The sequence below is a fragment of the Xiphophorus couchianus genome, chromosome 20, assembly GCF_001444195.1.
Source record: "Xiphophorus couchianus chromosome 20, X_couchianus-1.0, whole genome shotgun sequence".
NCBI lineage: Eukaryota > Metazoa > Chordata > Actinopteri > Cyprinodontiformes > Poeciliidae > Xiphophorus > Xiphophorus couchianus.
This window is the reverse complement of record NC_040247.1, coordinates 7194406-7216633: the sequence shown is the minus strand read 5'-3', so window position 1 is coordinate 7216633 and position 22228 is coordinate 7194406. Positions and strand designations below refer to the sequence as shown.

At 37.2% G+C, this 22228-nt stretch overlaps 1 protein-coding gene and 1 long non-coding RNA gene across 3 annotated transcripts; one reads left to right on the top strand and one right to left on the bottom strand.

Annotated features, from left to right (window-relative positions):
- Nucleotides 1-523: 523 nt before the first annotated feature.
- On the bottom strand, nucleotides 524-18865 carry alpl (alkaline phosphatase, biomineralization associated). 2 transcript variants are annotated; one of them, XM_028003288.1, is made up of 12 exons: nucleotides 18702-18865; nucleotides 13058-13223; nucleotides 9501-9617; nucleotides 8320-8435; nucleotides 7280-7454; nucleotides 6298-6473; nucleotides 5951-6091; nucleotides 5765-5834; nucleotides 5500-5634; nucleotides 4615-4806; nucleotides 4394-4513; nucleotides 524-2615 (listed from the first exon to the last, which is right to left on the bottom strand). In XM_028003288.1, the coding sequence occupies exons 2-12, from the start codon at nucleotides 13128-13130 to the stop codon at nucleotides 2350-2352; spliced, it is 1581 nt and encodes a 526-aa protein (XP_027859089.1). In that variant the 5' UTR covers nucleotides 13131-13223; nucleotides 18702-18865; the 3' UTR covers nucleotides 524-2349. The 2 variants fall into 2 exon arrangements, with proteins under 2 accessions (XP_027859089.1, XP_027859088.1); XM_028003287.1 differs by lacking the exon at nucleotides 18702-18865 and adding an exon at nucleotides 17854-17944 and having other exon boundaries at nucleotides 2350-2615.
- LOC114135743 (uncharacterized) lies at nucleotides 8326-12638 on the top strand. Its single transcript, XR_003593645.1, has 2 exons — nucleotides 8326-8448; nucleotides 12443-12638. It is a non-coding gene; the product is annotated as an uncharacterized LOC114135743 (long non-coding RNA).
- Nucleotides 18866-22228: the final 3363 nt, after the last annotated feature.

Below are 22228 nucleotides of genomic sequence, written 5' to 3'. Positions count from 1 at the left end.
TCTTTGTTGTTCTTTTTAACAAACAAATGTTTCTAACAGAAGTAAATCAGGATCTGTACCTTTGGAATACTTCAAACATTCTTTTGACACTATTATAACAAAACTGAATATGAGTACTTACCAATCAGTCACAATTACAATGACTATTCAAATATAAAACATGTACTGCTTTCATATCAATACTGTATATGTATTTTTTGTATGAAACTAAAATAATCACATTTGCTAAAGAGACGATAAACTTTCAGAACATCAATAGCACAGGCAGTCTGTTTTATAAACTAGTATTTTTGACATTAAAAATGTATTGTGACAACATGATAATTTCATATCCACTTGTATATACACCTCATTTTCTGTGCTCCTGCTAACTTAGGCCCTTTGACATTCCTCCTGATACACAGGAATGAGAAAAATGACAAATTTCATGTGCTAATCAAGTGAGATGAGTCACCAACCATGTGAAGAAACTTCTCATGTTTTATCTGAAGTTAAAAAAAAGTTTTTAAGCTGAGCTGTTGTGTCAGGTATATTGATTTTATTGTTGAAGTTCTAAAAATATGTCAAAAAACAAACATTTATGAACTTATAAATAGATCAAAGCCAAATATTTATCGAAAATCAAAATTTATTGGTTACATGGTAAAGATTATGACTGACGAAAATAATGGGTGAGCGATCTTGTGTTCATGAGAATGGAAAGTGTTCAACTTCAAAAAATATATCCTTGTAGTCAGTTTAACAAAGTGATTCTATCATGTTCAGACAGGAAAACGTTGTCTCCTGAAACCAAAATGTTCCAATGAATAAGATGACAACCTGTGGGAATTATTTGGAAGAATGCGAGGTAGTTTCTATTCATTCTGTCATACAATATAAAACAAGTTCAGACATTTAGCCCTGAAAGTTTCTAACGCAAACCCGACATGTTTATACATGGCTGAACTACTGTAGCTCTATACCCGTTACAGAGAGTCCAAAACTGAAGCTGCAGTGCTGTTTCTGATATTATTGTGAGCTCTTCCTAACATTGCTTTAGGATATTTTGCATAACTGGTTGAACAGAACAGTACAGTCAAATTCAGTAAATTTGAAAATGAAGTCCACGAGGCTTATTTAAGATTAAAAGTAACTTTAAAAAAACACATTGAAGCAGATAATAAACATATTTTTTATCATACCCACATTTCTGTAATAAAAATGTTTTTTTATTGGTCTGAATATTTTTGAATTAAAGTTGTCGAGTTTTAAGTAGTTGCTAAATGTAAAATAATTAGAATTAATAGAAATAAAAGCTTTTCCGAAGGTGATACGTTATACTTCCTTGAACAAGATAGGACAAGTATGGCTGTACAAAACATGTTTGGTAATTTTTTTCCACAAAATCATTCTTAGATTATGAAATTTCAATTCACTCAATTTTGCCTTTTTTATGCTCTTTTGAGAATGAGCTGCTGTAGGGCCTGGTGTCACTTTAAATAAAGATAAGCTGCCGCTGGTCACGCCACCTTCAATTCAACATTTGCAATTGCACATGAAAATAACTGCAAACAGACGTGCAATTTTACAATCAAGTCCACAACAAAACGCTTGTTTTTTTGAGCCGCCTCTGTACAGCGCATTCAGCTGTAAAACCAGAATGGGTTGCAAGGTGATGGGCTGGGCTTTGCTGGGGTTTCTAGGTGACGGACTGGATTTCTCTGGGGTTGCTAGGTGAGGAGCAGTGCCAGATGATTTGTGACGTTACATTCTGGAGATTTTTGAAACTGCTCATTTTACAAACACCAAAAAACATTAACTTATTGCCAGAAAATGGTTTTCTTGTTCTGTTTTTGGAAGTAGTAGAGACCCAAATGGAAGTACAAAAATGTGCAAAATATGAATTTTGCATTATACATCCCCTTTAAGATTTTCAATAGAATGTATGTATTTTTTCTTGTTGTGTGGCAGGAAGGTGAGAAATAGGGTGGTAGTTTTCCCTCTGACTTCACGTTTTCTTTTCCAGAAAGTGGGTTGACAAATCCCTCAAATCCCTCTCACTGCTTCCTAAAAGTATGTGGTTCAGCAATCTTTCTCATCTACATGCCTTCTTCACTGAACTGAAGACACTGTACCAGTGTTGCTGAACGCCGTCTTGGTTAAAAAAAATAATAATTTGAAAAATTACAAAATAATGGGGGGCAGGTGCTTTTTTAAATCGCTGGACAATAGTTTGTGATTTTGCTGGTTAATTATGTAAAAACAGTCGCATTACAAAAACATAGAGACATTGCAAAATAAAAAACACAATTGCTAAAATCTTAAATGTGAAACTGATTAAGAACAATATTAACAGGTGTCTGAGGAGGGTCAGCACAGGAGCAGAGTGATTGTGAGAATGGTTGCAATGCTGGAGAACATTGGCATTAAGCCCACTGCTCCGTCCTTCAACATACAGTGATTCTTGTTCTGGCCGATACAAGCCGCATACGCCATCACATGGGGGATGTAGTTCTGCTCTTGGACCCCATGCAGCAGGTGAGCCATGGGACCCTTGGCAAAGACAGCCACGTCTTCTCCTCCATGAGTCTCCGAGCTCAGAGGCACAGCTGCCTGGGCCTGGTAGTTCTTTTCATCTGCAAGACAGATACACAATGAGAAGGTGAAGTACTGTATTATGTGTAATAATACAGTGGCAATCAAAAGTGCCGCCCCAAAAAACACGGGCTGATAAAATGTAATTGGATAAAATGTCAACTTTTTCTGATGTTAACAGTGTAGTCATCATCTATAATTATAATTTCTCCTCGCAAATAACAGATTTTAGTTAATCTGTTACAAAGAATAATCTGAATAATATTAACTCCAGAGCCTGATGCTGCCACCACCACATTTAACTCATTATATGGTGTTCTTTCGGTGTCTTGTGTTCTTTTATTTTTGTGCCAAACATGCCATTTGGCATGACGGCCCAAAGGTTCAGGTTTGATTTCACTGTCATAGCACGTTCTGACAAAATGCTTTTAGAACATTTTGTTCTTTTGGCCCCATGTTCTTTGGATGCTTTTGTCTTTCAATGCTTCTCCTTAGTGGAGAAAAAAGTAGTTGTCAGAATTCCTGCATCTCCTTCAGTTTCTACTTTTTCTCAGTTTTGAAGAAATGTCCAGTCTTTGAAACATTCCTATTATGCTACCTTTTCTCCCATTATCAGTGACTGCCTTAACTATGCCATTGTGTACAGCATATGCTTTGGATTTGTTTGTCCTCTTTAGGTCTTTTGTAACATTTCTTCAAACTATGGATGTATTTAAAGAACAGTCAAAGGACGCAAATGAACAGCTCAACTCTACCTCAGGTTAATCTGATTCACAATAATTGCTTACAGATAGATATGAACTAAAGAAGAACCACACAGGCTTTTTTTTTTTGCAATCGGGTTCTTGCACCTTTTAGTTAATCATTTTTGATATAATAAACTATTTTTAATTTTTTGTCCTGTGATAAATTTGTTTAAATCTTCAATTCTATAGGATTTATGACACATTCTATGCCCTAGAAGTCTTAAAATATTTCACCATTGTCTCATTTCCTTTTAAAAGAATGTGAATACTTTTGAGATCGAAGGTAGTGCAAGATGCTATTTTCTATATACTTTTAGCCACTAACGGTTATTTTTTTAACTGATTCTCTGAGCATAGTGACCCTTGCTGAACACCTTCTCTAAACATTAGTGGATTGCTACAGTAAACATTAACTGTTTCTAGCAGGCAATATTCATGATACCATCCCTGATGGGTAGGATTTGGACATTTGCGGTCTGCATTTTGCAATAGGCAAGCCTGGGGGAGATAATTTAAATAGCACAATTCATACACAACACAATCAAATGAAAGAGAGAAAGAAAAAAAATAATCCATAGGCATACAAGTGTTGCATAAAAAAATATATTAAAGCACAGATGTTAAAGGTAAAAAAGAAAAATGTTTCAAGCAGTTCATTAGTCTGATTTCTTCACCATAGCTGCTGTAAACAAATGTTTTGCTCCTACTGTGTGAGGATCCATTATTGATATGAATGAATGCCTTTTCCTGCTTAAAACCTTGCAGTCCAAAATCAGAATAGTTTTGAATTTTGTCAGCAGTAATATACATTTATTTAAAAGAGAACAGCTTTAATTTGTTCAGACATGTTCAAATTACTTTCTTTGAAGAAAAAGAATCAAACAGAGTTCTGCACAATTATTGTCATCCAACTGCAAGCTCAACAAATGTAACCATCTCTTCAGTGTAGAGCCGGGATATACAGCGTTATCATGGTTTGGTTTGATGTAATGTAATGTAATGTAATTGGTATGATGTAATGTAGCTGACGTAAATACATCCCAAACTTGAGCAAAATCAAAAATTCTACTTACCATATTTAGCAACAGAAGCATTCTCTCTTTCACCTTTGACAAGTTTGTAACCAGGTCCATTTCCATACAAAATGGAGGTATAAGACTTGTGATCGACATCACTTGTCTTGGGGGCCAGACCTGTGGAGACAGCATTATGGATGAGACAAAGCTTGACCACCATTACAAAGAAAATACAACCTCACAGCTACATTTTATGTATTACGTTTTCCATTACATACCAAATATTGTGTTTCCTCTCCGTGTGTAGCCTCCAAAGCTGAAAACGTGAGAATGGTCTGCAGTAACGACACTCAGGGTATCATGAATGCTGGTCAAGCGACCTGCAAGCCCGATGGCTCTGTCCATTTCTACAGCTTCATACAAGGCCTGCTTGGCCTTGCCCTCGTGGTGTCCGTGGTCAATGCGTCCTCCTGTCAAATAGATTTACATTTTACAAGGAAAGCAGGTTGCAGGTATTTAATTAAATCAAATGTTACATTGTATTGTAGTACTCTGAGAGTTCATTCTTAATTCCCCAATCCCTTTGAATAATTATGTTAATCATTCAAAGGGATTTTTGCTGCTAATAAGTTAGCAGCAAAAATGGCCTTTGAATTGAGAATGTTGCTTATTTTAGCAATATATGATTTTTAAGAAGAAGGCAACAAATTGCAATTAATTCTATTAACATGTTAACAGAGTCCCACCACTAGTTTGTATGTGCTTAGAGCAAACTGAAAACAAAACCAGACCTCTAGAGTAAATGCTTGTATGTAACAGACATTTTTAATTTATTTATTTTTAAAACACAAATAAAGCTTTGGAAAATGCTTATTGTAAAGCACCGCCTTACAACTCTCTCATTCCAATGCATTGCTAATTGTACTCTTCCTTCCTTTCCAAATTGCAGGAAACAATTTGGCAGTTTTGTTTGCCTCTGGACCGCAATGCATCTTCAGCAACCTGCGTTTTTCAAGTTTGGCTATCTCTTTATCAGGTTTATTTATTTTTCTAAAACCAGTATCATATCATCTGAAAAACAAATACTTCCTACAAGGGAAAAAGTTCTGAGATTTTATAGAAGGAAAGATTAGGTGATCCTCCAAACAGAGTCAAGTGCATACCCTCTACAAGAAGGTAAAATCCATTGGGGTTATTCTGTAGGATCTTGATGGCTACCTCCACCATTTCTGTCAGTGAAGGATCAGTATTGTTGTTCCTGTCCAAGTCATAAGACATGTCTGACGGTTCAAAAAGAGCTGAAAAAATAGTCGCAGCAGACAAAGAGAAGCAAGTTATTACACACATAATAGGCATACAGCGAATGCAAAGAGTAATAACTTGTCCTTTACACTTCAGTGAGAGTCTCATAATGAAAGTGAAACCTACCCAGCAGGTAATCCACATTTTTTGGATTTAGGGATTTGAGCTGCTCCTTGTTCCATACATAATGGGCCTTCTGTTCAAAGATTGAAATTAAAAATACTTTTAACATTGCAGTCATTTTAAAAATGAAAATATGAAAATGTAACTGGGGAAGTGAGAAAACAAGAGCAGAACAAATAAAAAAATTACTTCATCCTTCATTTTGCTTTTCCATTCCTCCACCAGGTTTCTTTTGTCCTTCCGTGTGCCACTATGCTTTGTTATATCTGGATATTCTACATCCGACATGTTTATGGGGTACATATATTTCCTTCCTCCACCCATAATCACCTAAAAAGTGGAAAATTAGATTTAATAGTCTTTAAATAGCTTTTTGTATTTGAAACACAATTAGTAAAGCTAAAATTTAAAATAATAATGCTTTTTATAAGAATACAAAGAAAAGTATTTTGACTTTATTATAAAGAACTGTTTGCATTGCAATTAAAAATGGTATTTCATAAGTATTAAAAGTTGTTGCTGGAACTCTGACTCACATTAATGTAGGGAATGTTTTCAAACAGCTGCCTGGCGATATCCTTGCAGCCGGACTGCAGTGCTTCAGCTGGCATCTCGTTGTCAGAGTACCAGTCTCTGTCCACGCAGTGGGCGTAGGCGGCACTCGGCGTCGCGTGGTTCACGCGTGTTGTTGTCACGATTCCCACTGACTTTTCTGCAATGTCGACACAGAAAGAGCTGTCTGAATCAGGGTTTAATTTTTGAATGAAGAACAGTGACACTGGTGACTTACATTATTTTATAACTCAACTTTATCTCTTTGAACCTAATAATTTGCAATAGGTTGTGATTCAACTAGGATGAATGAAGTGAAAAGGTTTTAATACAGTTGAGGACACCTACAGCCACATTAGATGTATTTCCGGCAGCCATTGTACAGCAAATACAGTGGCAACATCAGATGGCCAAACATGCTAGAACTCAGCTTGGGTTGCTAGTTAACGGGCTGGGCTTCATTGAGAGTGCTAGGTGACTCTGTAAAATATCTTTGAGTGTCCTAATAAAGCACTATGTCATTTATACTTTTAATATAGGTACGTAAAGGTGAGGAATGACAAACAAAAGTTTGACAACTTTTTCTAAATTAGCAGGCCATAAAACAGTTATTTCAGTCAAATGGATTTCACTCATCTAGGTCAAAAGTTCAAATGCTGAATATGAAAATGCATCAACTGAAAAGCATGACCACAGGGCTTTTCTTCAAAGACTTTGAAGTTAGCGCCTGAAGCAATTCGGTAACTGAAGCAATTCGGTAACTCAATTCGGTAACATAAGTATTCATACTTATGTATGAATACTCATACTTATGTGTGAGTATTCAGCTCACACATAACATAATATATACAGCAATGATTCATTCTTGCAATTTGAATTCTCTTATTTCAACAACATAAAAATTTAAAACAAAAAATGGTAAAACAAAAATATGCCAGGGTTATAATAAATTTAAAGCCTCCTAACTTGCATCCTTCGCCCATCTGAGAATGGAGGTGACCTCGTTGCCCTTTGTGGTGTTACACTGGGAGCGAACAGCTCCTGCACTCACACCAACAGTGCCCTCATTAGCCTTAACCCCGCAGAGGTAAGCTGTGGCTGTGCCCGCACTGTCTGGAACCTGAGCATCAGTGTTGTATGTCTGCAAAAAAAACACAAGTCAATAATTTAGTTGTATTATTTTTTTGTTAACCTCATCAGGTTGTGATAGGATTGCAAATAAGTTGCACCTAGTCAACATAGAATAACAAGATGTAGTTTCAGGTCACATCTCATATAAATGTGCAGAGTGAAATGTGTCATAGTTTCCCCGTAGTGGTATCATTGCAAAGACAAAGTACATTAGCTTCAGACAGGGGGTAAATGTTTCACATAAAAACACACATTTAATCAAATGATGTTTGTGCTGCCAAAGTTGGTGAAATGATATATAAAAAGTTAATTCTAAGAGTTCTCAAACTCACAATTTTTAAACATATTTCACATTAATTATCTTGAAAGTAACAGTATGTTTATCCTAAGACACATTTTGCTTATTGTCAATTCCCTTATTGTTGTTGTCCCTAAGGGGATATAGTGCTTACAGTGTTTCCTAGCATTGCACTGCATTACAACATACTGTATATAATTTCAACTTTGATGCTTTGAAATGGAATCCCCTATATTACTTGTATAGTAATTTGAATTATTTACATTTGATATGTGTAAACCACCCTTCAATTTGTTCATGTATTTTATGTTTTGTTATGTAAATGGAAGTTTGGAAAAAACTCACTTAAAAACAAGAATTAAATGAGGCCTAACTGGCAATGCATGTAGCATTCTGATTGAAGTTTTTAAAGCATAAGGGTTTTCTTAAGTTTAAAGTTCTGGAATTTTTCTCTTTTTATGAAAGGTTGCAGGACATTTTGCCCTTATTAATAAACTATTCACTTACCAAACCTTTTCTAGGTATAATGGCTGGTATGTTTTGACTCTGATTGTTCAATATTATATGATAATCTGACCTTGGCCAAAGAGACAAAAGGGAACTTGTCCATCTCCAGCTGCGTCTCTTCGCCGTTTTTTCCACTCAACTGACCCTTCAGTATCCGAGCTGCCGTCACCGTGGGGACGCCCATTCCTGAACACCAAAAGTAGGTTGACTTTTAGGATTGATTTTTGCCTAAGGAACATGGAGCATCTGAACACAGATTCCTAAACATTCATACTATCCACTCCTTGTTTCATCATTCTTAGTTAGCAACACATCATCTTGTTTTTACTGACATTTTAGAGCATGTTGACTGCTGTCAGGCAAAATATTTTCTTTGCTTCGGATTGCCTCAAAGTATTGCAAAAGAATTAGAGACTGTGGAATCTGCAGGAGTCTGTTCAGATGTCTCTAACAAAGAAAACAGATAAAATCCCAACAATATTTCATTTACATACTATGTGTTTAAGCTTGGAAGAAGTGGGCATTTTCAAGACTTTGTTGTTCATTTTTTTAGCCTGAATAACTGTCTACAGCATGCTAAAAATGATGATGGTAGAAAGCAAATGGCTATTTCCTAAAGTGTAGCTATAAACTCCAGCTTGACCTGAGAGTCTTTTTTGTATATTTGAAGTTGTGTGTGTTTTACAAATCCTGTGGTCTACAAAGAAACTTTCAGTTAAATGTCAGCACGAAGAACAGATTATCTGTTGACCTGTGTAAAGCAAACAGACATATTCCAGTTAAACAAGTATGCACATTTTCTATGGTATTCAAAGACTGGGCTAATGTGATTATGAATGTAGCAATAAGCAAGAATGCCATGCTGTGAATGCAGGGGGGAGAGACATCAGAGGCCCAATGAAGGATGAATGTTGTTGTAGAACCAGAGAGCATCCCTACATAAACAGAAGCCCAGCAGTTTGATGGAAGCTCAGCAGCTTTGCTCACTGCTATTGATTCACTTCACCCCGGTAGAAAACATCTCCCTCGTCCTTCAAAGCTGAATCCTTGAATCTTTCCACCACTTATTTAAAACATCTGAGCATTTTTGAGTCTTTAGAGATGCGAAAAAAAAGAAAACACCCAAAACCCTGGAAGCTTGGTAGTTATTTTTCTAAAATTCAGATCCACCAATTTCAAATTCCATTCAACTTTTTCAAGGAAACTATTGTAACTTTTTGCAACACACAAAATGTACAATCAGAGGCTTACCATCTCCAAGGAAGAGGATAAGATTCTTTGCTTTCTTATTACTGAAATCCTGTTCCAATGAATCCTTCAAGGTCTGCTGAGCCCAGTCATTCCAGAACTTGGGATTTTTCTCTTGTTCTGGGTAATTAAGTGAAGAACTCTGGTTAGATTCATACCAAACTAAGTCACAAAAACAGATAAGATTTTGTAAAACTATAAATGTGCAGGTCCCTGAAAAGTGACATGGTGTCCCATCTAGATAAGGGACACCAGGGGCCAATGTCCCTGTAGAAGTGGCAATGGCTGCTGCTATGGATCCTGTATTGCTCTGGCACAGAAACCATTAGAACAAATTCATTTTTTGCTTTTACAATTTTACTTTAATAGTGAGTTTAAAATTATAAGGTTGCACTTTTAGCTTCCCCAGATCTCATTAGGGGTCTGCAACTTGAAGCTTCAGAGATGCCAGTGACTCTGTCTTGTAATAAATTATTTTGATAATTAGTGAAACACTGAGTCAATCAGAGAAATGCAAATTTGTCTTTTATTTATTTAGAAGATCAGAGTAATAGCAAAATCATTTATTCTCAGAGATAAGACTAGAGAGAGAAGTAGAGAAGAAAGAAGATAAAGAAGTTAAACTTAACACATAGAATTCTCTTTAATATTTTTTACAGTCTCCCTTACAGCACCTCCCATCCTGCTCCATCCTGTAGGGAGTTTCTCTCAGTTTTTCCATCTCTGGTTAATTGGTACTTCCGTCCCTAAATCAAACCCTCCTTTGAGTTTCCACCAAATCTCAAAAGAGCTTCCACCGATACTCAGAAGAGTTTCGGTGGAAAGGTGAAGAAAAACTTCTGAAATCTCTATCATAAGCTTACCGAAGCTGTCATAAACTTCGGTGTGAGGTGGTGAGGCAGAACGCTGTAGACCCAGATGAGATGAATGATGGTAGTTTAATGATGAGAAATATGGCACAAAAAACATCAAAAGTCCAAAACCCAGGCAGCACAGCTGAGCGGAAGACAAGGGCTCAACACTGGTAGCTCTGGTCAACGAATGGAAAGCGCAAACAAACTGGTACACACACATACGGACCCGACAGAGACGCAGGTGACATTAAATACACATGAGGTAATAAGGGAATGAGACACACCTGGGAACAATCAACGGGAAGCCAGAACAACACGGAGACTCAGAAGATACAGAAACTCAAAATAAACACACAGAAAAACACAGATCACAACAGTACCCCCCCTCAAGGGCGGCTCCAAGACGTCCCCCCCCCCCAAAAAAAATCAGTCCAAAATCAAAACACAACAAGGGTGGGCGAAGGGGCACTGGACGGGGGGACAGAGTCCAAAACAACAAAAAAACAACCCAACTGGGGTGGGGAGTGACACAGGAGGCGATGGTGGAGCTCTGGGGCCACTGGGAGGCGACTGTGGAGCTCTGGGGCCACTGGGAGGTGACGGTGGAGTTCTGGGGCCACTGCGACGCGACGGTGGAGCTCTGGGGCCACTGGGACGCGACGGTGGAGCTCGGGAGGCGGAGACTCGGAGGAAGCACTGGGGGGCGACGAGGGAGCACTGAGACCACTGGGGGGCGACAAGGGAGCACTGAGACCACTGGGGGACAACGAGGAGGAGGCACTAGGGGGCAACAAAGGAGCACTAGGGGGCGATAAGGGAACACAGGAAGAGGGCTCTGGAGGGACACAGGGGAAGCACCCACTAACAGGGGCAGGAGGCGCGGAGACTGAAGGTGTGGAGGGCGCAGGAGCTGGACCCAAAGGAGCTGGGGCAGGAGGCGGCGCCAGCCCAGGAGACGCAAGAGTTGGGAGCTGGAGGTGGTACTGGTCCCAAAGATGATGGAGCTGATATGAAGGTATTTCTTTGAATGAATGAGTCGTAAAGCTCGAAAACTATTTCTAATAAAAATGAGTCTCTTTTGAATTACTCAAACAGGTAACAAAAATCTTCCTCGAAATCTATTTGAAAAATGTTAGGCGGGAGTGACAGGGAAGCGTTGGCGGTGGCTGTTGGGGTGTGAGTCTGATACTTCAAATGATCATAGTCTGACTCCAGTTGCATTTCCTCCAGCAGCAGTGGAGAAGACAGGATCTCCACATCTTGGTAGAGATTCCTCTGTGCCAACTCCAACTGCTGCTGGATCCATTCCTCTCAGTCCATCTGGGCCAAAATGCAGCAACCTCACCTTACTTACTCTTGGTCGGGCCCTACTGTCATAAGCTGCAGTGTGAGGTGGTGAGGCAGAACGCTGTAGACCCAGATGAGATGAATGATGGTAGTTTAATGATGAGAAATATGGCACAAAAAACATCAAAAGTCCAAAACCCAGGCAGCACAGCTGAGCGGAAGACAAGGGCTCAACACTGGTAACTCTGGTCAACGAATGGAAAGCGCAAACAAACTGGTACACACACATACGGACCCGACAGAGACGCAGGTGACATTAAATACACATGAGGTAATCAGGGAAAGAGACACACCTGGGAACAATCAAGGGGAAGCCAGAACAACACGGAGACTCAGAAGATACAGAAACTCAAAATAAACACACAGAAAAACACAGATCACAATAGTTAATTCTTCCCAGTAAATAAGCCAAAGTTTCTATTTTGTCATTACAGTCTCTATGGCTCACTTAATATATTAAATGACAACTTTTTGCACTACTGTTTTTCTTTCATTCTTTTGTTCTGTGCCCACAAAAAAGACATTGGCCTCACCCTGGCCCCCTGGTAAATTTAGTCTGGAATGACCACATGTCATATGGCCTCATATTTACTTTAACCGTTAAAAAAACTGTATAGGAAATAATTAATAGATTCTTAATCTAATATAATAGAAACCCCAATATGAAACATTTGTTCAGAAGAAACAAGACATTTCAAGAATGAATGTAATGCAGCAGAACTGACATATTTGTTCTTATTACAGGTGGTAGGCATCAAATTCACTTTTCAGAAACCTGAACTGCTTTTCTTAGTTTAAAAAGTCTTGAATTCAGTCAGTAACAGTTCACCAACTTCAAGACAGTGACCTGCCTTTGCATCAAGAGATAAGATAGTCTTAGAGAAACCCAGCTAAAAATTGTGAAATATTCACCTGATTCTGATGTTGATAAACTTGTTTTTTTTTTAAATCCCAACCAGAGTTTAGGGAGCTTGAACATAACCAAGTCATAGCCACACAACAATGGATAAAACACTGAAGCTCAAAACGGAATAACAAATTCTAAAACTGGACTGTTTGGATTTTCCTGTCATTAAACAGTGACAGCTGTTACCCTAAAAAACCCAAACCTCGGGACAACAGGATGCCCAGTATTTGTAATAGCATTAACACAATGAATTCCTGTTATGTACTGTGGCGCCAGCAAACTGGCTTCAGCGGGTGAAATATCCAGTGCTTTGAACAGGATGTCCATGTAAACAAAAATCAACTTCCTTGAAAAGTCAAAACATACTCCTCCAGTCCTGAGAATATGTCCTTCAAGAACGATATCTATTTAACTACTAAGTCTTTGTATTGTTCGGTTGCAGAGTAACTCACCAGGGAATTGTGGCATCCCCATGCATCCAGAGATCAGAAAAGAGCAAGCGATGAGCAGGCCTGACGTCTTCATATTGTGGTCTGATTGTGGCTGATGCGTAACTCTAGACAGACATAAGATGCCACTTTAGGAAGCTGTGGAAGGCTGCCTGCAGCGATGTCACAGCTGCAAAAGAATAAGATCAGAGGCCAGTAATTAAATATGTGTCATTTTTCTATAACCGACTCTGACACACTGGGTTAATATTTATTTACTCCAAGATGATTTGACTAAAGATACCTGTATCAAGCAAATAGCACTGCTCAATTTGGCAAGTAGGATATAATTCACTCTCTCTGGGTGATTTTAGATTTAGTAGAAGTGGAGTGAAATTGGTATGTTTATGTTGTAACAGTTAGTTTACAACTGACAACAAGCTTCAGAGCTTTGAGACATAAAGCCGTATTTTGCAAACAACACTCTTCTTATTCCCTTAGAGACAATTCTTTGTATATACTTGTTATATTTACTGTCATCCCTGCACTTTATATTCTATATTTATATTTATATTCATATTTTATACTGTATTTTATTTTATTCTGGAGTAACCTCACAACATTGAAAGCTCAAAACATTGTCCTGAGCCGTATGCAACGAAATTTCGTTCTGTATACACCCTGTGCATGCAAAATGACAATAAAGTCAGTCTAAGTCTAAGTCTCTAATATTAATGTATAAAATCAACACAGTGTAGGTCAGAAGTTTGGATACACTTATCTTATACTAATACACTGAGTTGATCTTTTCCATGGCAGAATAAGTAAAAACTCACAAATCATAGTACATATAGTATACAATTTCAATGATTTTGAAAAAAAAAAAAAAAAAACAATAATTTATTGCAGATGTTTAAATTTATCTTGGATTATTTTCTCTGCATTTTTTCGAAATGACAAATACAGACTCAAATATGTACAACATGCTCATAGGAATAAATTAGATTATCATTGAAAAGTACATTTATTTCTGTAGCTCAACCTAAAGGCATTTGTCTCTGATGTCTTACACACACAGAGATGTATTTCAAACATTGTATCTATCCATCCATCTGTTGCCTATATCGCCTTATCCTTGCATGATTGCAGTAAAGCTATCATGGACCGCTTTTCATTGGCTGATGCCCATTCTACGTGGTCACCTGCGCGGCCGTCTCACAAACACACTTAGCTTCCCGTTAGCTAAGAACAGCATAATAGCAGAACTGATACAACTTCTACACCTTGAAGCCTGTCTGCTACACAGTCTTATGTTAGCTAAACAGATCAATATCAATGTGTCTGTATCTGACATACACTAAAGATTTTATTTTAGCAGAAAAGGCTTTGGACTAAACTGTTACTCGTGTTAGCCACGTTAGCACCAAGTACAGCTAGTCAATCAACCATCGCTGTGTTCAGGGAAGCGCTGATTAATAATCGAGAAATAAATATGAAGCCTGGAAACTTGATATCGTAACGGACTGAATGTTATGTTTTTAACGTCTTTGCTCGTCAGGCGGTTGCCACGGTAACAGGTGTGCTTAAACTACAAAGAGAGAGAGAGTAAAAAGGTAGGAGTGGTTTTGAGTTGATCACCTGTTCGGGTTATTTTACCTTTGTTTACCTTTGCTGTGGCGCATTACAGCCGCTGTAGTTTCTAAACGTTGGACTAATTACCTCGTTTGTTTGTGAGTTTAGGTCATTCACAACAAACATCAAATAGAACAAGTATATTTAATAAAATTTTAACAAACAAATGGCTTCTACCGTGGGTAATTATGTGAAATTAAATTAATCATATCCCAACTTCGGAAGATTTGCCTTTACCTTTACAGAGCTCTTTGGTTCCTCCTATCAGTTTGTAGCTTCTCATATGACGTCATCAAACCAAATTTCAGATCTACCATAACTGACTGACACTTTTGTTCACAGTACAATTGTATTGTTGTTTATTATAATAAATAAAGTTTATAAAAAAAATAAATAAAAAATAACTGATTGACACCTGCTGACCTCAGGTTTGCAACCAGCTCGTGACTGAGAAACCAGTAACCTCCTCCCAGATGATGACATGAACTTGTTAGTTCCTCTGTCCATTGTAGAAGCTGATATATTGTGAAAATCCAGTAGAAATGATGCACTAATCGAGTCACGTTTACATAGAAACAAGGCGCCGCGAGACTTTGTTTGTGAGACTTGCGGTCACGTGGGTCGGTTGTGGGCGGAGCTTGGTAAGGTCCATTGGGTGACACACCCTCAACATGTCACCAGTTCTTAACACAACACAGAGCAAACAACCATGCACACACACACTCTATGCACAATTTAGAGATCAATTAACATGCATTTATTTATGTTTAATTAGATTTTTAATATCTGTATAATCAGAGTGAAGTTGAACCAAAGTCACATTTCTTGTTTGTGTGTACAAACTTAGCCAATAAAGCTAAATTTGAAGTTCATATTGATACTTTTTGCTCACAGCTAATTAATATTTAGTTTACAGATGTAGAATATTGTATAAGATAGATTTTAAACTGGATTTTTTTTTAAGGAAAAAAAACAAAACTGTAAGAAAAAACATATTACAAATTTGCGTTTTTAAATTGAATTGCTGACAATTTTATGATAGTCTGATTTACTGAGCTTCAAATAATTAATGTTCGATTCAATCTTAGCAATTCTGTCCATTCTTTTTGGAAGAATTTTCAATTAAGTTGGTTACTTTCCTGTCAAATATTTGTCTTTAAACTTTACTCTTAAATGTTCAACTAGTCTAATTTTGGCATATAGGAAGAGGATTCTGATGTTAATGTCACAATGCTTTATCCATTTTAAAACTAGGTTGGTAATGTATTTGGAATCACTGTCCCATTGGAGCAGCAAATTGTCTCCAGGTTTCCAACCATCTGTTTGAAATTGTCTACCTCAAATTAAAGGGAAATTGTCTAGGATGTTCAGAAATAACTCAGGAACCACTGCAGGCTACTGAAACAACCAAGACAAAACAATAAATGGAAAACTATTTTCAAATTCCTTGTCTTCACCTCAAATCAACAGGTAAATGTGTTAAAGCAGGACAAAGATTGACAGTAGTCCAAATACAAATCAAAACTGGTTTTGGACTGAATAAAGCAGGCTTACAGTAAACTTCTGAAATTGCCCCAACATTAACACTGCTGTTTGAGGACTTTGCTTGAAAGTGACTGGTTTAATGGTGGCAACAAAAAGTGTTTTTGTGTTATCAGCGTTTGTGCATACATTTGAGTTTATATGAATAATATTTTGACTATGTGCACAAAACAAAAATCCGAACTAAACTCAAACTTGAGCACCCATTTTTTTTGCTTTATTAAAGTTGTACATTTACCATCAGTTAAAAAGATAAAACCGTTTAAATCAATCAATGTGTTTTATAACTAGTGTCTTTAATCTGTTCTTAACTGACTATCCTTTCAAAACTAAAGGAAGATCTATCAATATGTGTTTGTTCTTAAATCTCTATTAGCTTTGTTTTTACAGTTTGTTACAAGCTTCTATGACTCCCTATGGCACACACTCAAGCCAACACATCATGCTCAATTAAATCAAAATATGAAGAACTTTCTTTCCATTATGCTGCAGCAAAAAACTATAAAAAGCTTAAAGCTGGGGACCATTTTATCAGTAGAATTTTAAAATAATATGTCAATGAATGTGTTGTCTGAAACTTGTACGTTTCAGCTTAAATATTTCATGTTGAACTTTATTCCATTTATATGTCAAAGTATCTACTTTTTGTATTACCTCAAGAGTGTTGTTAATGTTTGTTTATTGTAAATGTCTGCTGATTGATCTGCCTATGTGTCCTGCCCTCCCCACCTCCAAGATTCTTGTAAATAACACAAGTAAACACAAGGACCTGTTCTTAATTACTAACCAGGTTAAATACAGGTTAAATGAAAAATAGAGTATGTGAAATTTTCATTTTAACTCTAAGGGAATACAGAGAAGCAACATGCTCAAGCTGAATATTACTATCTGTTTTTTAGTCATAAAAGCACAACAAAAAAAATCAATCAAAAAGTAGATCCTAAAAGCCCCAAAAGGTCTTAGGGAGAAATAACAGAACAGCTAAAGTTGAGCTTGAGGCCTCTCTGCATGCAGTTATGACCACAACAGGGGCCCTTTTGGGGTCCTGGCCTGCCAGCCTTTCAACTATAATTATCCACACCCTCCTCCTTTCTTCCTTGTGCTTATGGTCAAGGTCATTTTAATGGGATTGAGCTCCAGAGCATTGAGAGGTTTAAGGACCATAACAAAGCCGATTAACAGCAAATGATTGACTGGTCACGTCTATGTCAGGAAAATAAAATAAAAGATTCTAGATATGAATTATTTCAAGACAAAAATATTTTACCCAGGTCCCATCAGACCTGGGTAAACCTCTTGAACCTCTTGATTCTGTTTATAGCTTCCTGTTCCTGTTGAGCTGCACGCAATCCTCTTTGATGCCAGACTCTTTGTAACTAACAGTCAAGTTCTTCATTAAGTGGTTAGATTACTCAGAAATTACTGTATTTCTCACCAGTCTCTGCTCCGTTAGGTACAGTACCAAACCTCCCCACTTTATGGCTGCCTCTAATAAAACTTCAAAACACCGGGAGAGAAAATCTTGTCAGCACCTTCCAAAACCTAACCTATATTGGGAACAGGACCAGACTCTAGTAGGTTTAATGAGAAACAGGCAAGTTGGAAATAAACAGGTCCGAACACTGATGCCAGGTTGTTTCCTTTACCATTCCTCAGTTGCACTTTGCCAGTTGTTTCTGCAGCAGCACAAGTCCTCAGAAGCGTCCAGGTCCACCCAGAGGCAGTGATCCTGCCAGTCTGCAGGTGAAGTAACAAAGAAGAGCTAAAACTGCCACCATCAGAGCTCCAGACAGCAGCGTGGTGAGCAACAAATGAAACCCCGCTTCAGACATGACTTCGATGCTGCCAAACTGGTGCCAAATAGGGTTTCCAGTTCTTCCGTGTAGATGCAGATCACCTCAGGCTCAAACTGCCAGCAGGTTGTTGTAGCAAGGCATGGATTAGGCTTTTTATTATGATGTAAGTGGAACAGATGAGGGCTTACCTTCATACAGCTTAATCAAAATGAAGGAATGAGTGTGTCCTTTACCCCATCCTGCCAGGATTTCTAGTTCTAACCACCAAGGCTGGCAGGACACAGAATCCTGGCCCCACTTTTAAATGGGCAACTTGTTTGCTTCTCACATCCAGCCTCTTGCATGCTCAGAATGACTAAAAATATGTCTGGATTTACCACACAAGCTGGGGCTCAACCCAATTTTCTGCATACGTTTTAAAGGATTTAGGGAAAAAAAATAGAAAGAAATCCTACACAAGAAAGGTACAAAAGGATGCGCACTTTGCAAAAGCGTCTGTGCAGCAGGTTACTAAAACCCTCTAAAACACACCCAGAACTGATTGTTTTAACAATCCCGTAATAAACTGTAGCAAGAAAAGCGCGCAGAAAAAGACGATCGCAACGCATTTATTCATTTCATCTCACCGACAGCGTGGTGTCTCCCAAAGAAGCCGGCAGTGTGTTGCAAAACAAAAAGTTTATCCCAGTTTTACTTACTACGGTGGACTTTGGCACAAATCTACATCCAAATGTGTCCGCGGTCCATTCAGCTCCCTTCACCTTGAAATCTATGTTCTTTGTGCTGCATTCACGCTGCTTTTTATAAGGCCGGACTTGTCCGGATCCCAGAATAGCGGTCTGTAACCCACGAGGAAGGAGAGAGAGAAAAAGCCCTTTAGAAATAACGATTTACTGCTGTTGTGGGAATACGGAGCAAGAGCGCCACCTGCCTGTGGATCCACGCACTACTTCACGAAAGACTGTCATTACAACGAATGGCCACACTTGAGTAAAAACGCTCCAATAATAATAATAATAGTACAGCAAATCCTTTTTGTTGCAGACTTTCTGTATTCATTCTACCGTAAACCGTTTTTTTTACAAGAAGCACTAAAGTGTTATGTTTTGTTACACTAAAACTACCATATTCTTAGAGCTGTACTTTCTACTAAGTTTACATCATCTACTGACGACTTACAATGCAGTCAGAAAAAAAAATCGGATCAACAGTCCTTAGAAGTGGAAAATGTCTGATTGATTTTCATTTTTACTTGTGCTGAAAAAGCTGGGTTTGTTATGAACTGCATTTGTAATTTTAATTCTGGCCATCATTTATAATAGTTTAAACTGTCTTTCATTCAGCACTTATTCTGTAATTAAAGATGAAGGCCTCTTGAGGTCAGACAAGATAATTTTATCTGCATAAATAGAAGGCAATTGAACTTCTGTTGAAGTTCAAGAGATGTTTCATGTCTCATCCAAATGGCTTCTTCTCTTCTTAACATAATCGGAAGTAACAAAGTTTTATGTTGTAGTCTGAAAAATTGCATTAACAGGGCCCTTAGGGTCACAAATAGGGCAATTAGGACATGAGTCACTACCATACCCTCTGTTCAACTGGATTGTTGTTTCTTGGCAAAAATGTCCCTAAAGATGAAATGTGAGTTGTTAATCTAGTGTCTCAAGCTGTGAACTGATGTAAAATAGCCTAAGGAGACAAGTCAAGACTTCATTGTTGTTGTTAGAAAGATGAAATCTGAGGTTACTTCTTTTATTTGGTGTTGGCTTTTCATGTTTAACATAGATGGATTCAAAGTTCCTACAATTACTCTGCATCTGCTATCTTTTAATGTTCTAGTTGCCCACCCTGTCAATAGATTTACATTTTGGCATACTCTTTTCATTTTCGGGTGGCAGATTGATCAGAGCTCACTACGATGTTTAAAGCTTGGATTATTTATTGTAGCCCATCTCTGCATTGAACATCTTTATATTTGTTGGTTTGTTCTCTAAATATCCTATGAAACATTTAGAACTGCTATGTTTTATGTATACATGTTCCAGTTTAAACTTTCCTTTCTTCCTGTCATTTTTTTCATGTATATTTTCTTGTTTATTTGGGATATTTTCAAATTGCTATTAAAATTGATTATAACCTCTTCTGTTTGAGGCCTACTTTTCACCCTCCTGTCCAAATTTACAAATGGTCTCCCAGACTTCTAAACATTTCCGTATTCAAATAATATGTGTATCTGGGCCTTTCTACATGTCTGTCTCATATTTTGCTGCACAATAGGACTTCCGCCACTGTTGATATTCAGTAAAAACTCTTTGGTCAGTTTAACATTCCGTCCTTTAGATGTCGCTGTAGAACGTTTTTCTGTCACTACTGTCAGATTACCTAAGGTTTACCTAGATCTTGGCTTCACATAGGATGCAAAATGCATAGCTATTTACATATGTGTTTTTAAACCTATCAATTCCCATTTTAAAATAATTTAACGCAATATCTTTTTGAACAACCTCCTGTCAAGCTGTTGTGTAATTAGCCCACTCGTGTCTTTGTAAATCCAGCATGATAAAGTGATTTTTTTTCTACTGTAGCCTGTCAGTGCATTTCAATTAGTGTTAAACCCCACTTATCTGATGTTTACTCAGTGCATTTAATGGACTGTTGAGCCGGCATATCGATATTTTCAGAGTAAAAGCATACCCTGAGAGGCCAATCAAGAGCTTTCATCACAGCTTGTGTTTTTCTACCAACCTCATTAGTTTCCTCTTCTGAGAATTTAGCCCGGTGTTATTTTTAGTTAACCCTATTTTTGCTTCTCACTACTAAAGAAATGTAGTTTATTGCTATGTACAGCATACAACTGCATGCTGCAGTAATTGTTGCTACTGTCACATACATGTTACAGTACAGTTGGACTGATTTTTTGTGTAATTTATCTTTTAATATAGAGCTCAGGGAGACTGCTGGAAACATTCTAAAGAAAAAGAAGAATATTACAAGGAAAAGGATAGTTAATCACAGCTAATATTGCAATATTTCACCATAACATTGCAATTTATTTTTGTTTGTTTGTTTTGTTCCTTTTGTCATAAAGGGTGCTTTATTTTTCCAATAATATTCAGTATTTACACACGCAAATGTTTTATTCCAATATGGCTGTTCAATTACATTCCAAAATTATTTATGATCTAACCTTTCCTTCCTTTTCTTAAACTTCTGCAGGGGTGTATTACTTCATCATGAACTTATTATATTTTATTTTCTATAAATATAGAAATGACCTGTCCAGGGTGTACCCCGCCTCCCGCCTGGAACGTAGCTGGAGATAGGCACCAGCAACCCTCCCGACCCCATTAGGGACAAGGGTGAACAGAAAATGGATGGATGGATGGATGGATAAATATAGAAATGTCCTCATTGACCTCATGTGGAAGAAAGTGACTCTCTTCTCTTGTATTTCACAAATTTCTACATTCTCTAATAATAATAATTTTGGTGTATTAATTTTACAATAAAAATTTCATGTCATAAGATTTCTGCCTTCTTATGATTAATAAAGTTTGGGGTTTTAGAATTTTTATTGGTGTTGTTTTGTCTGTCTGCCTTTGTTTGTTTGATTGTTTACTTTCAAGGTTGAAGTACAGGTTGCATCCCCAGGTGTCAGCTTGAAATATTTATAATTTTTATTATTTGCATTAATATTAACAATTATTTTGCCAGGAAAATACCATTGAGGTTAAAAATAATTTTGCAAGAAAATCCTGGCTAAGACTGGGAGCAGCATCCAGAGTTTACCGAACAGTCAAACAAAACTGTTCTGACTATTCTGTAAACATAGTCAGAATATGTTTAAAGTCATATATATAAAGTCATATATATGACTTTATATGAATTAATGAAGTCATATATATTATGACTTTATTAATTCATAATATATATGAGTTAATAAAGTCATAAATACATTTATATATGAATTTGTATAATTCCTATATAAATTAAATGAATGTATATAATTATTTGAAATTTATATAATTCATAAATAAATTAATAAAAGATTCCTCAAGCTGCTTGCTTAACTATGCGTCGAAAAGAAAGCTGTTAATCAAAAACTTGAGCTTCCTGCAAATTACTCGTTTTAAAGTGTTTAAAGACTAGCTGCACTACATGCCTGCACACTGTGGCAAGCCGTTTTTACATAAATTCTGTTGTACCGCCCTTACATTCGGCTTGC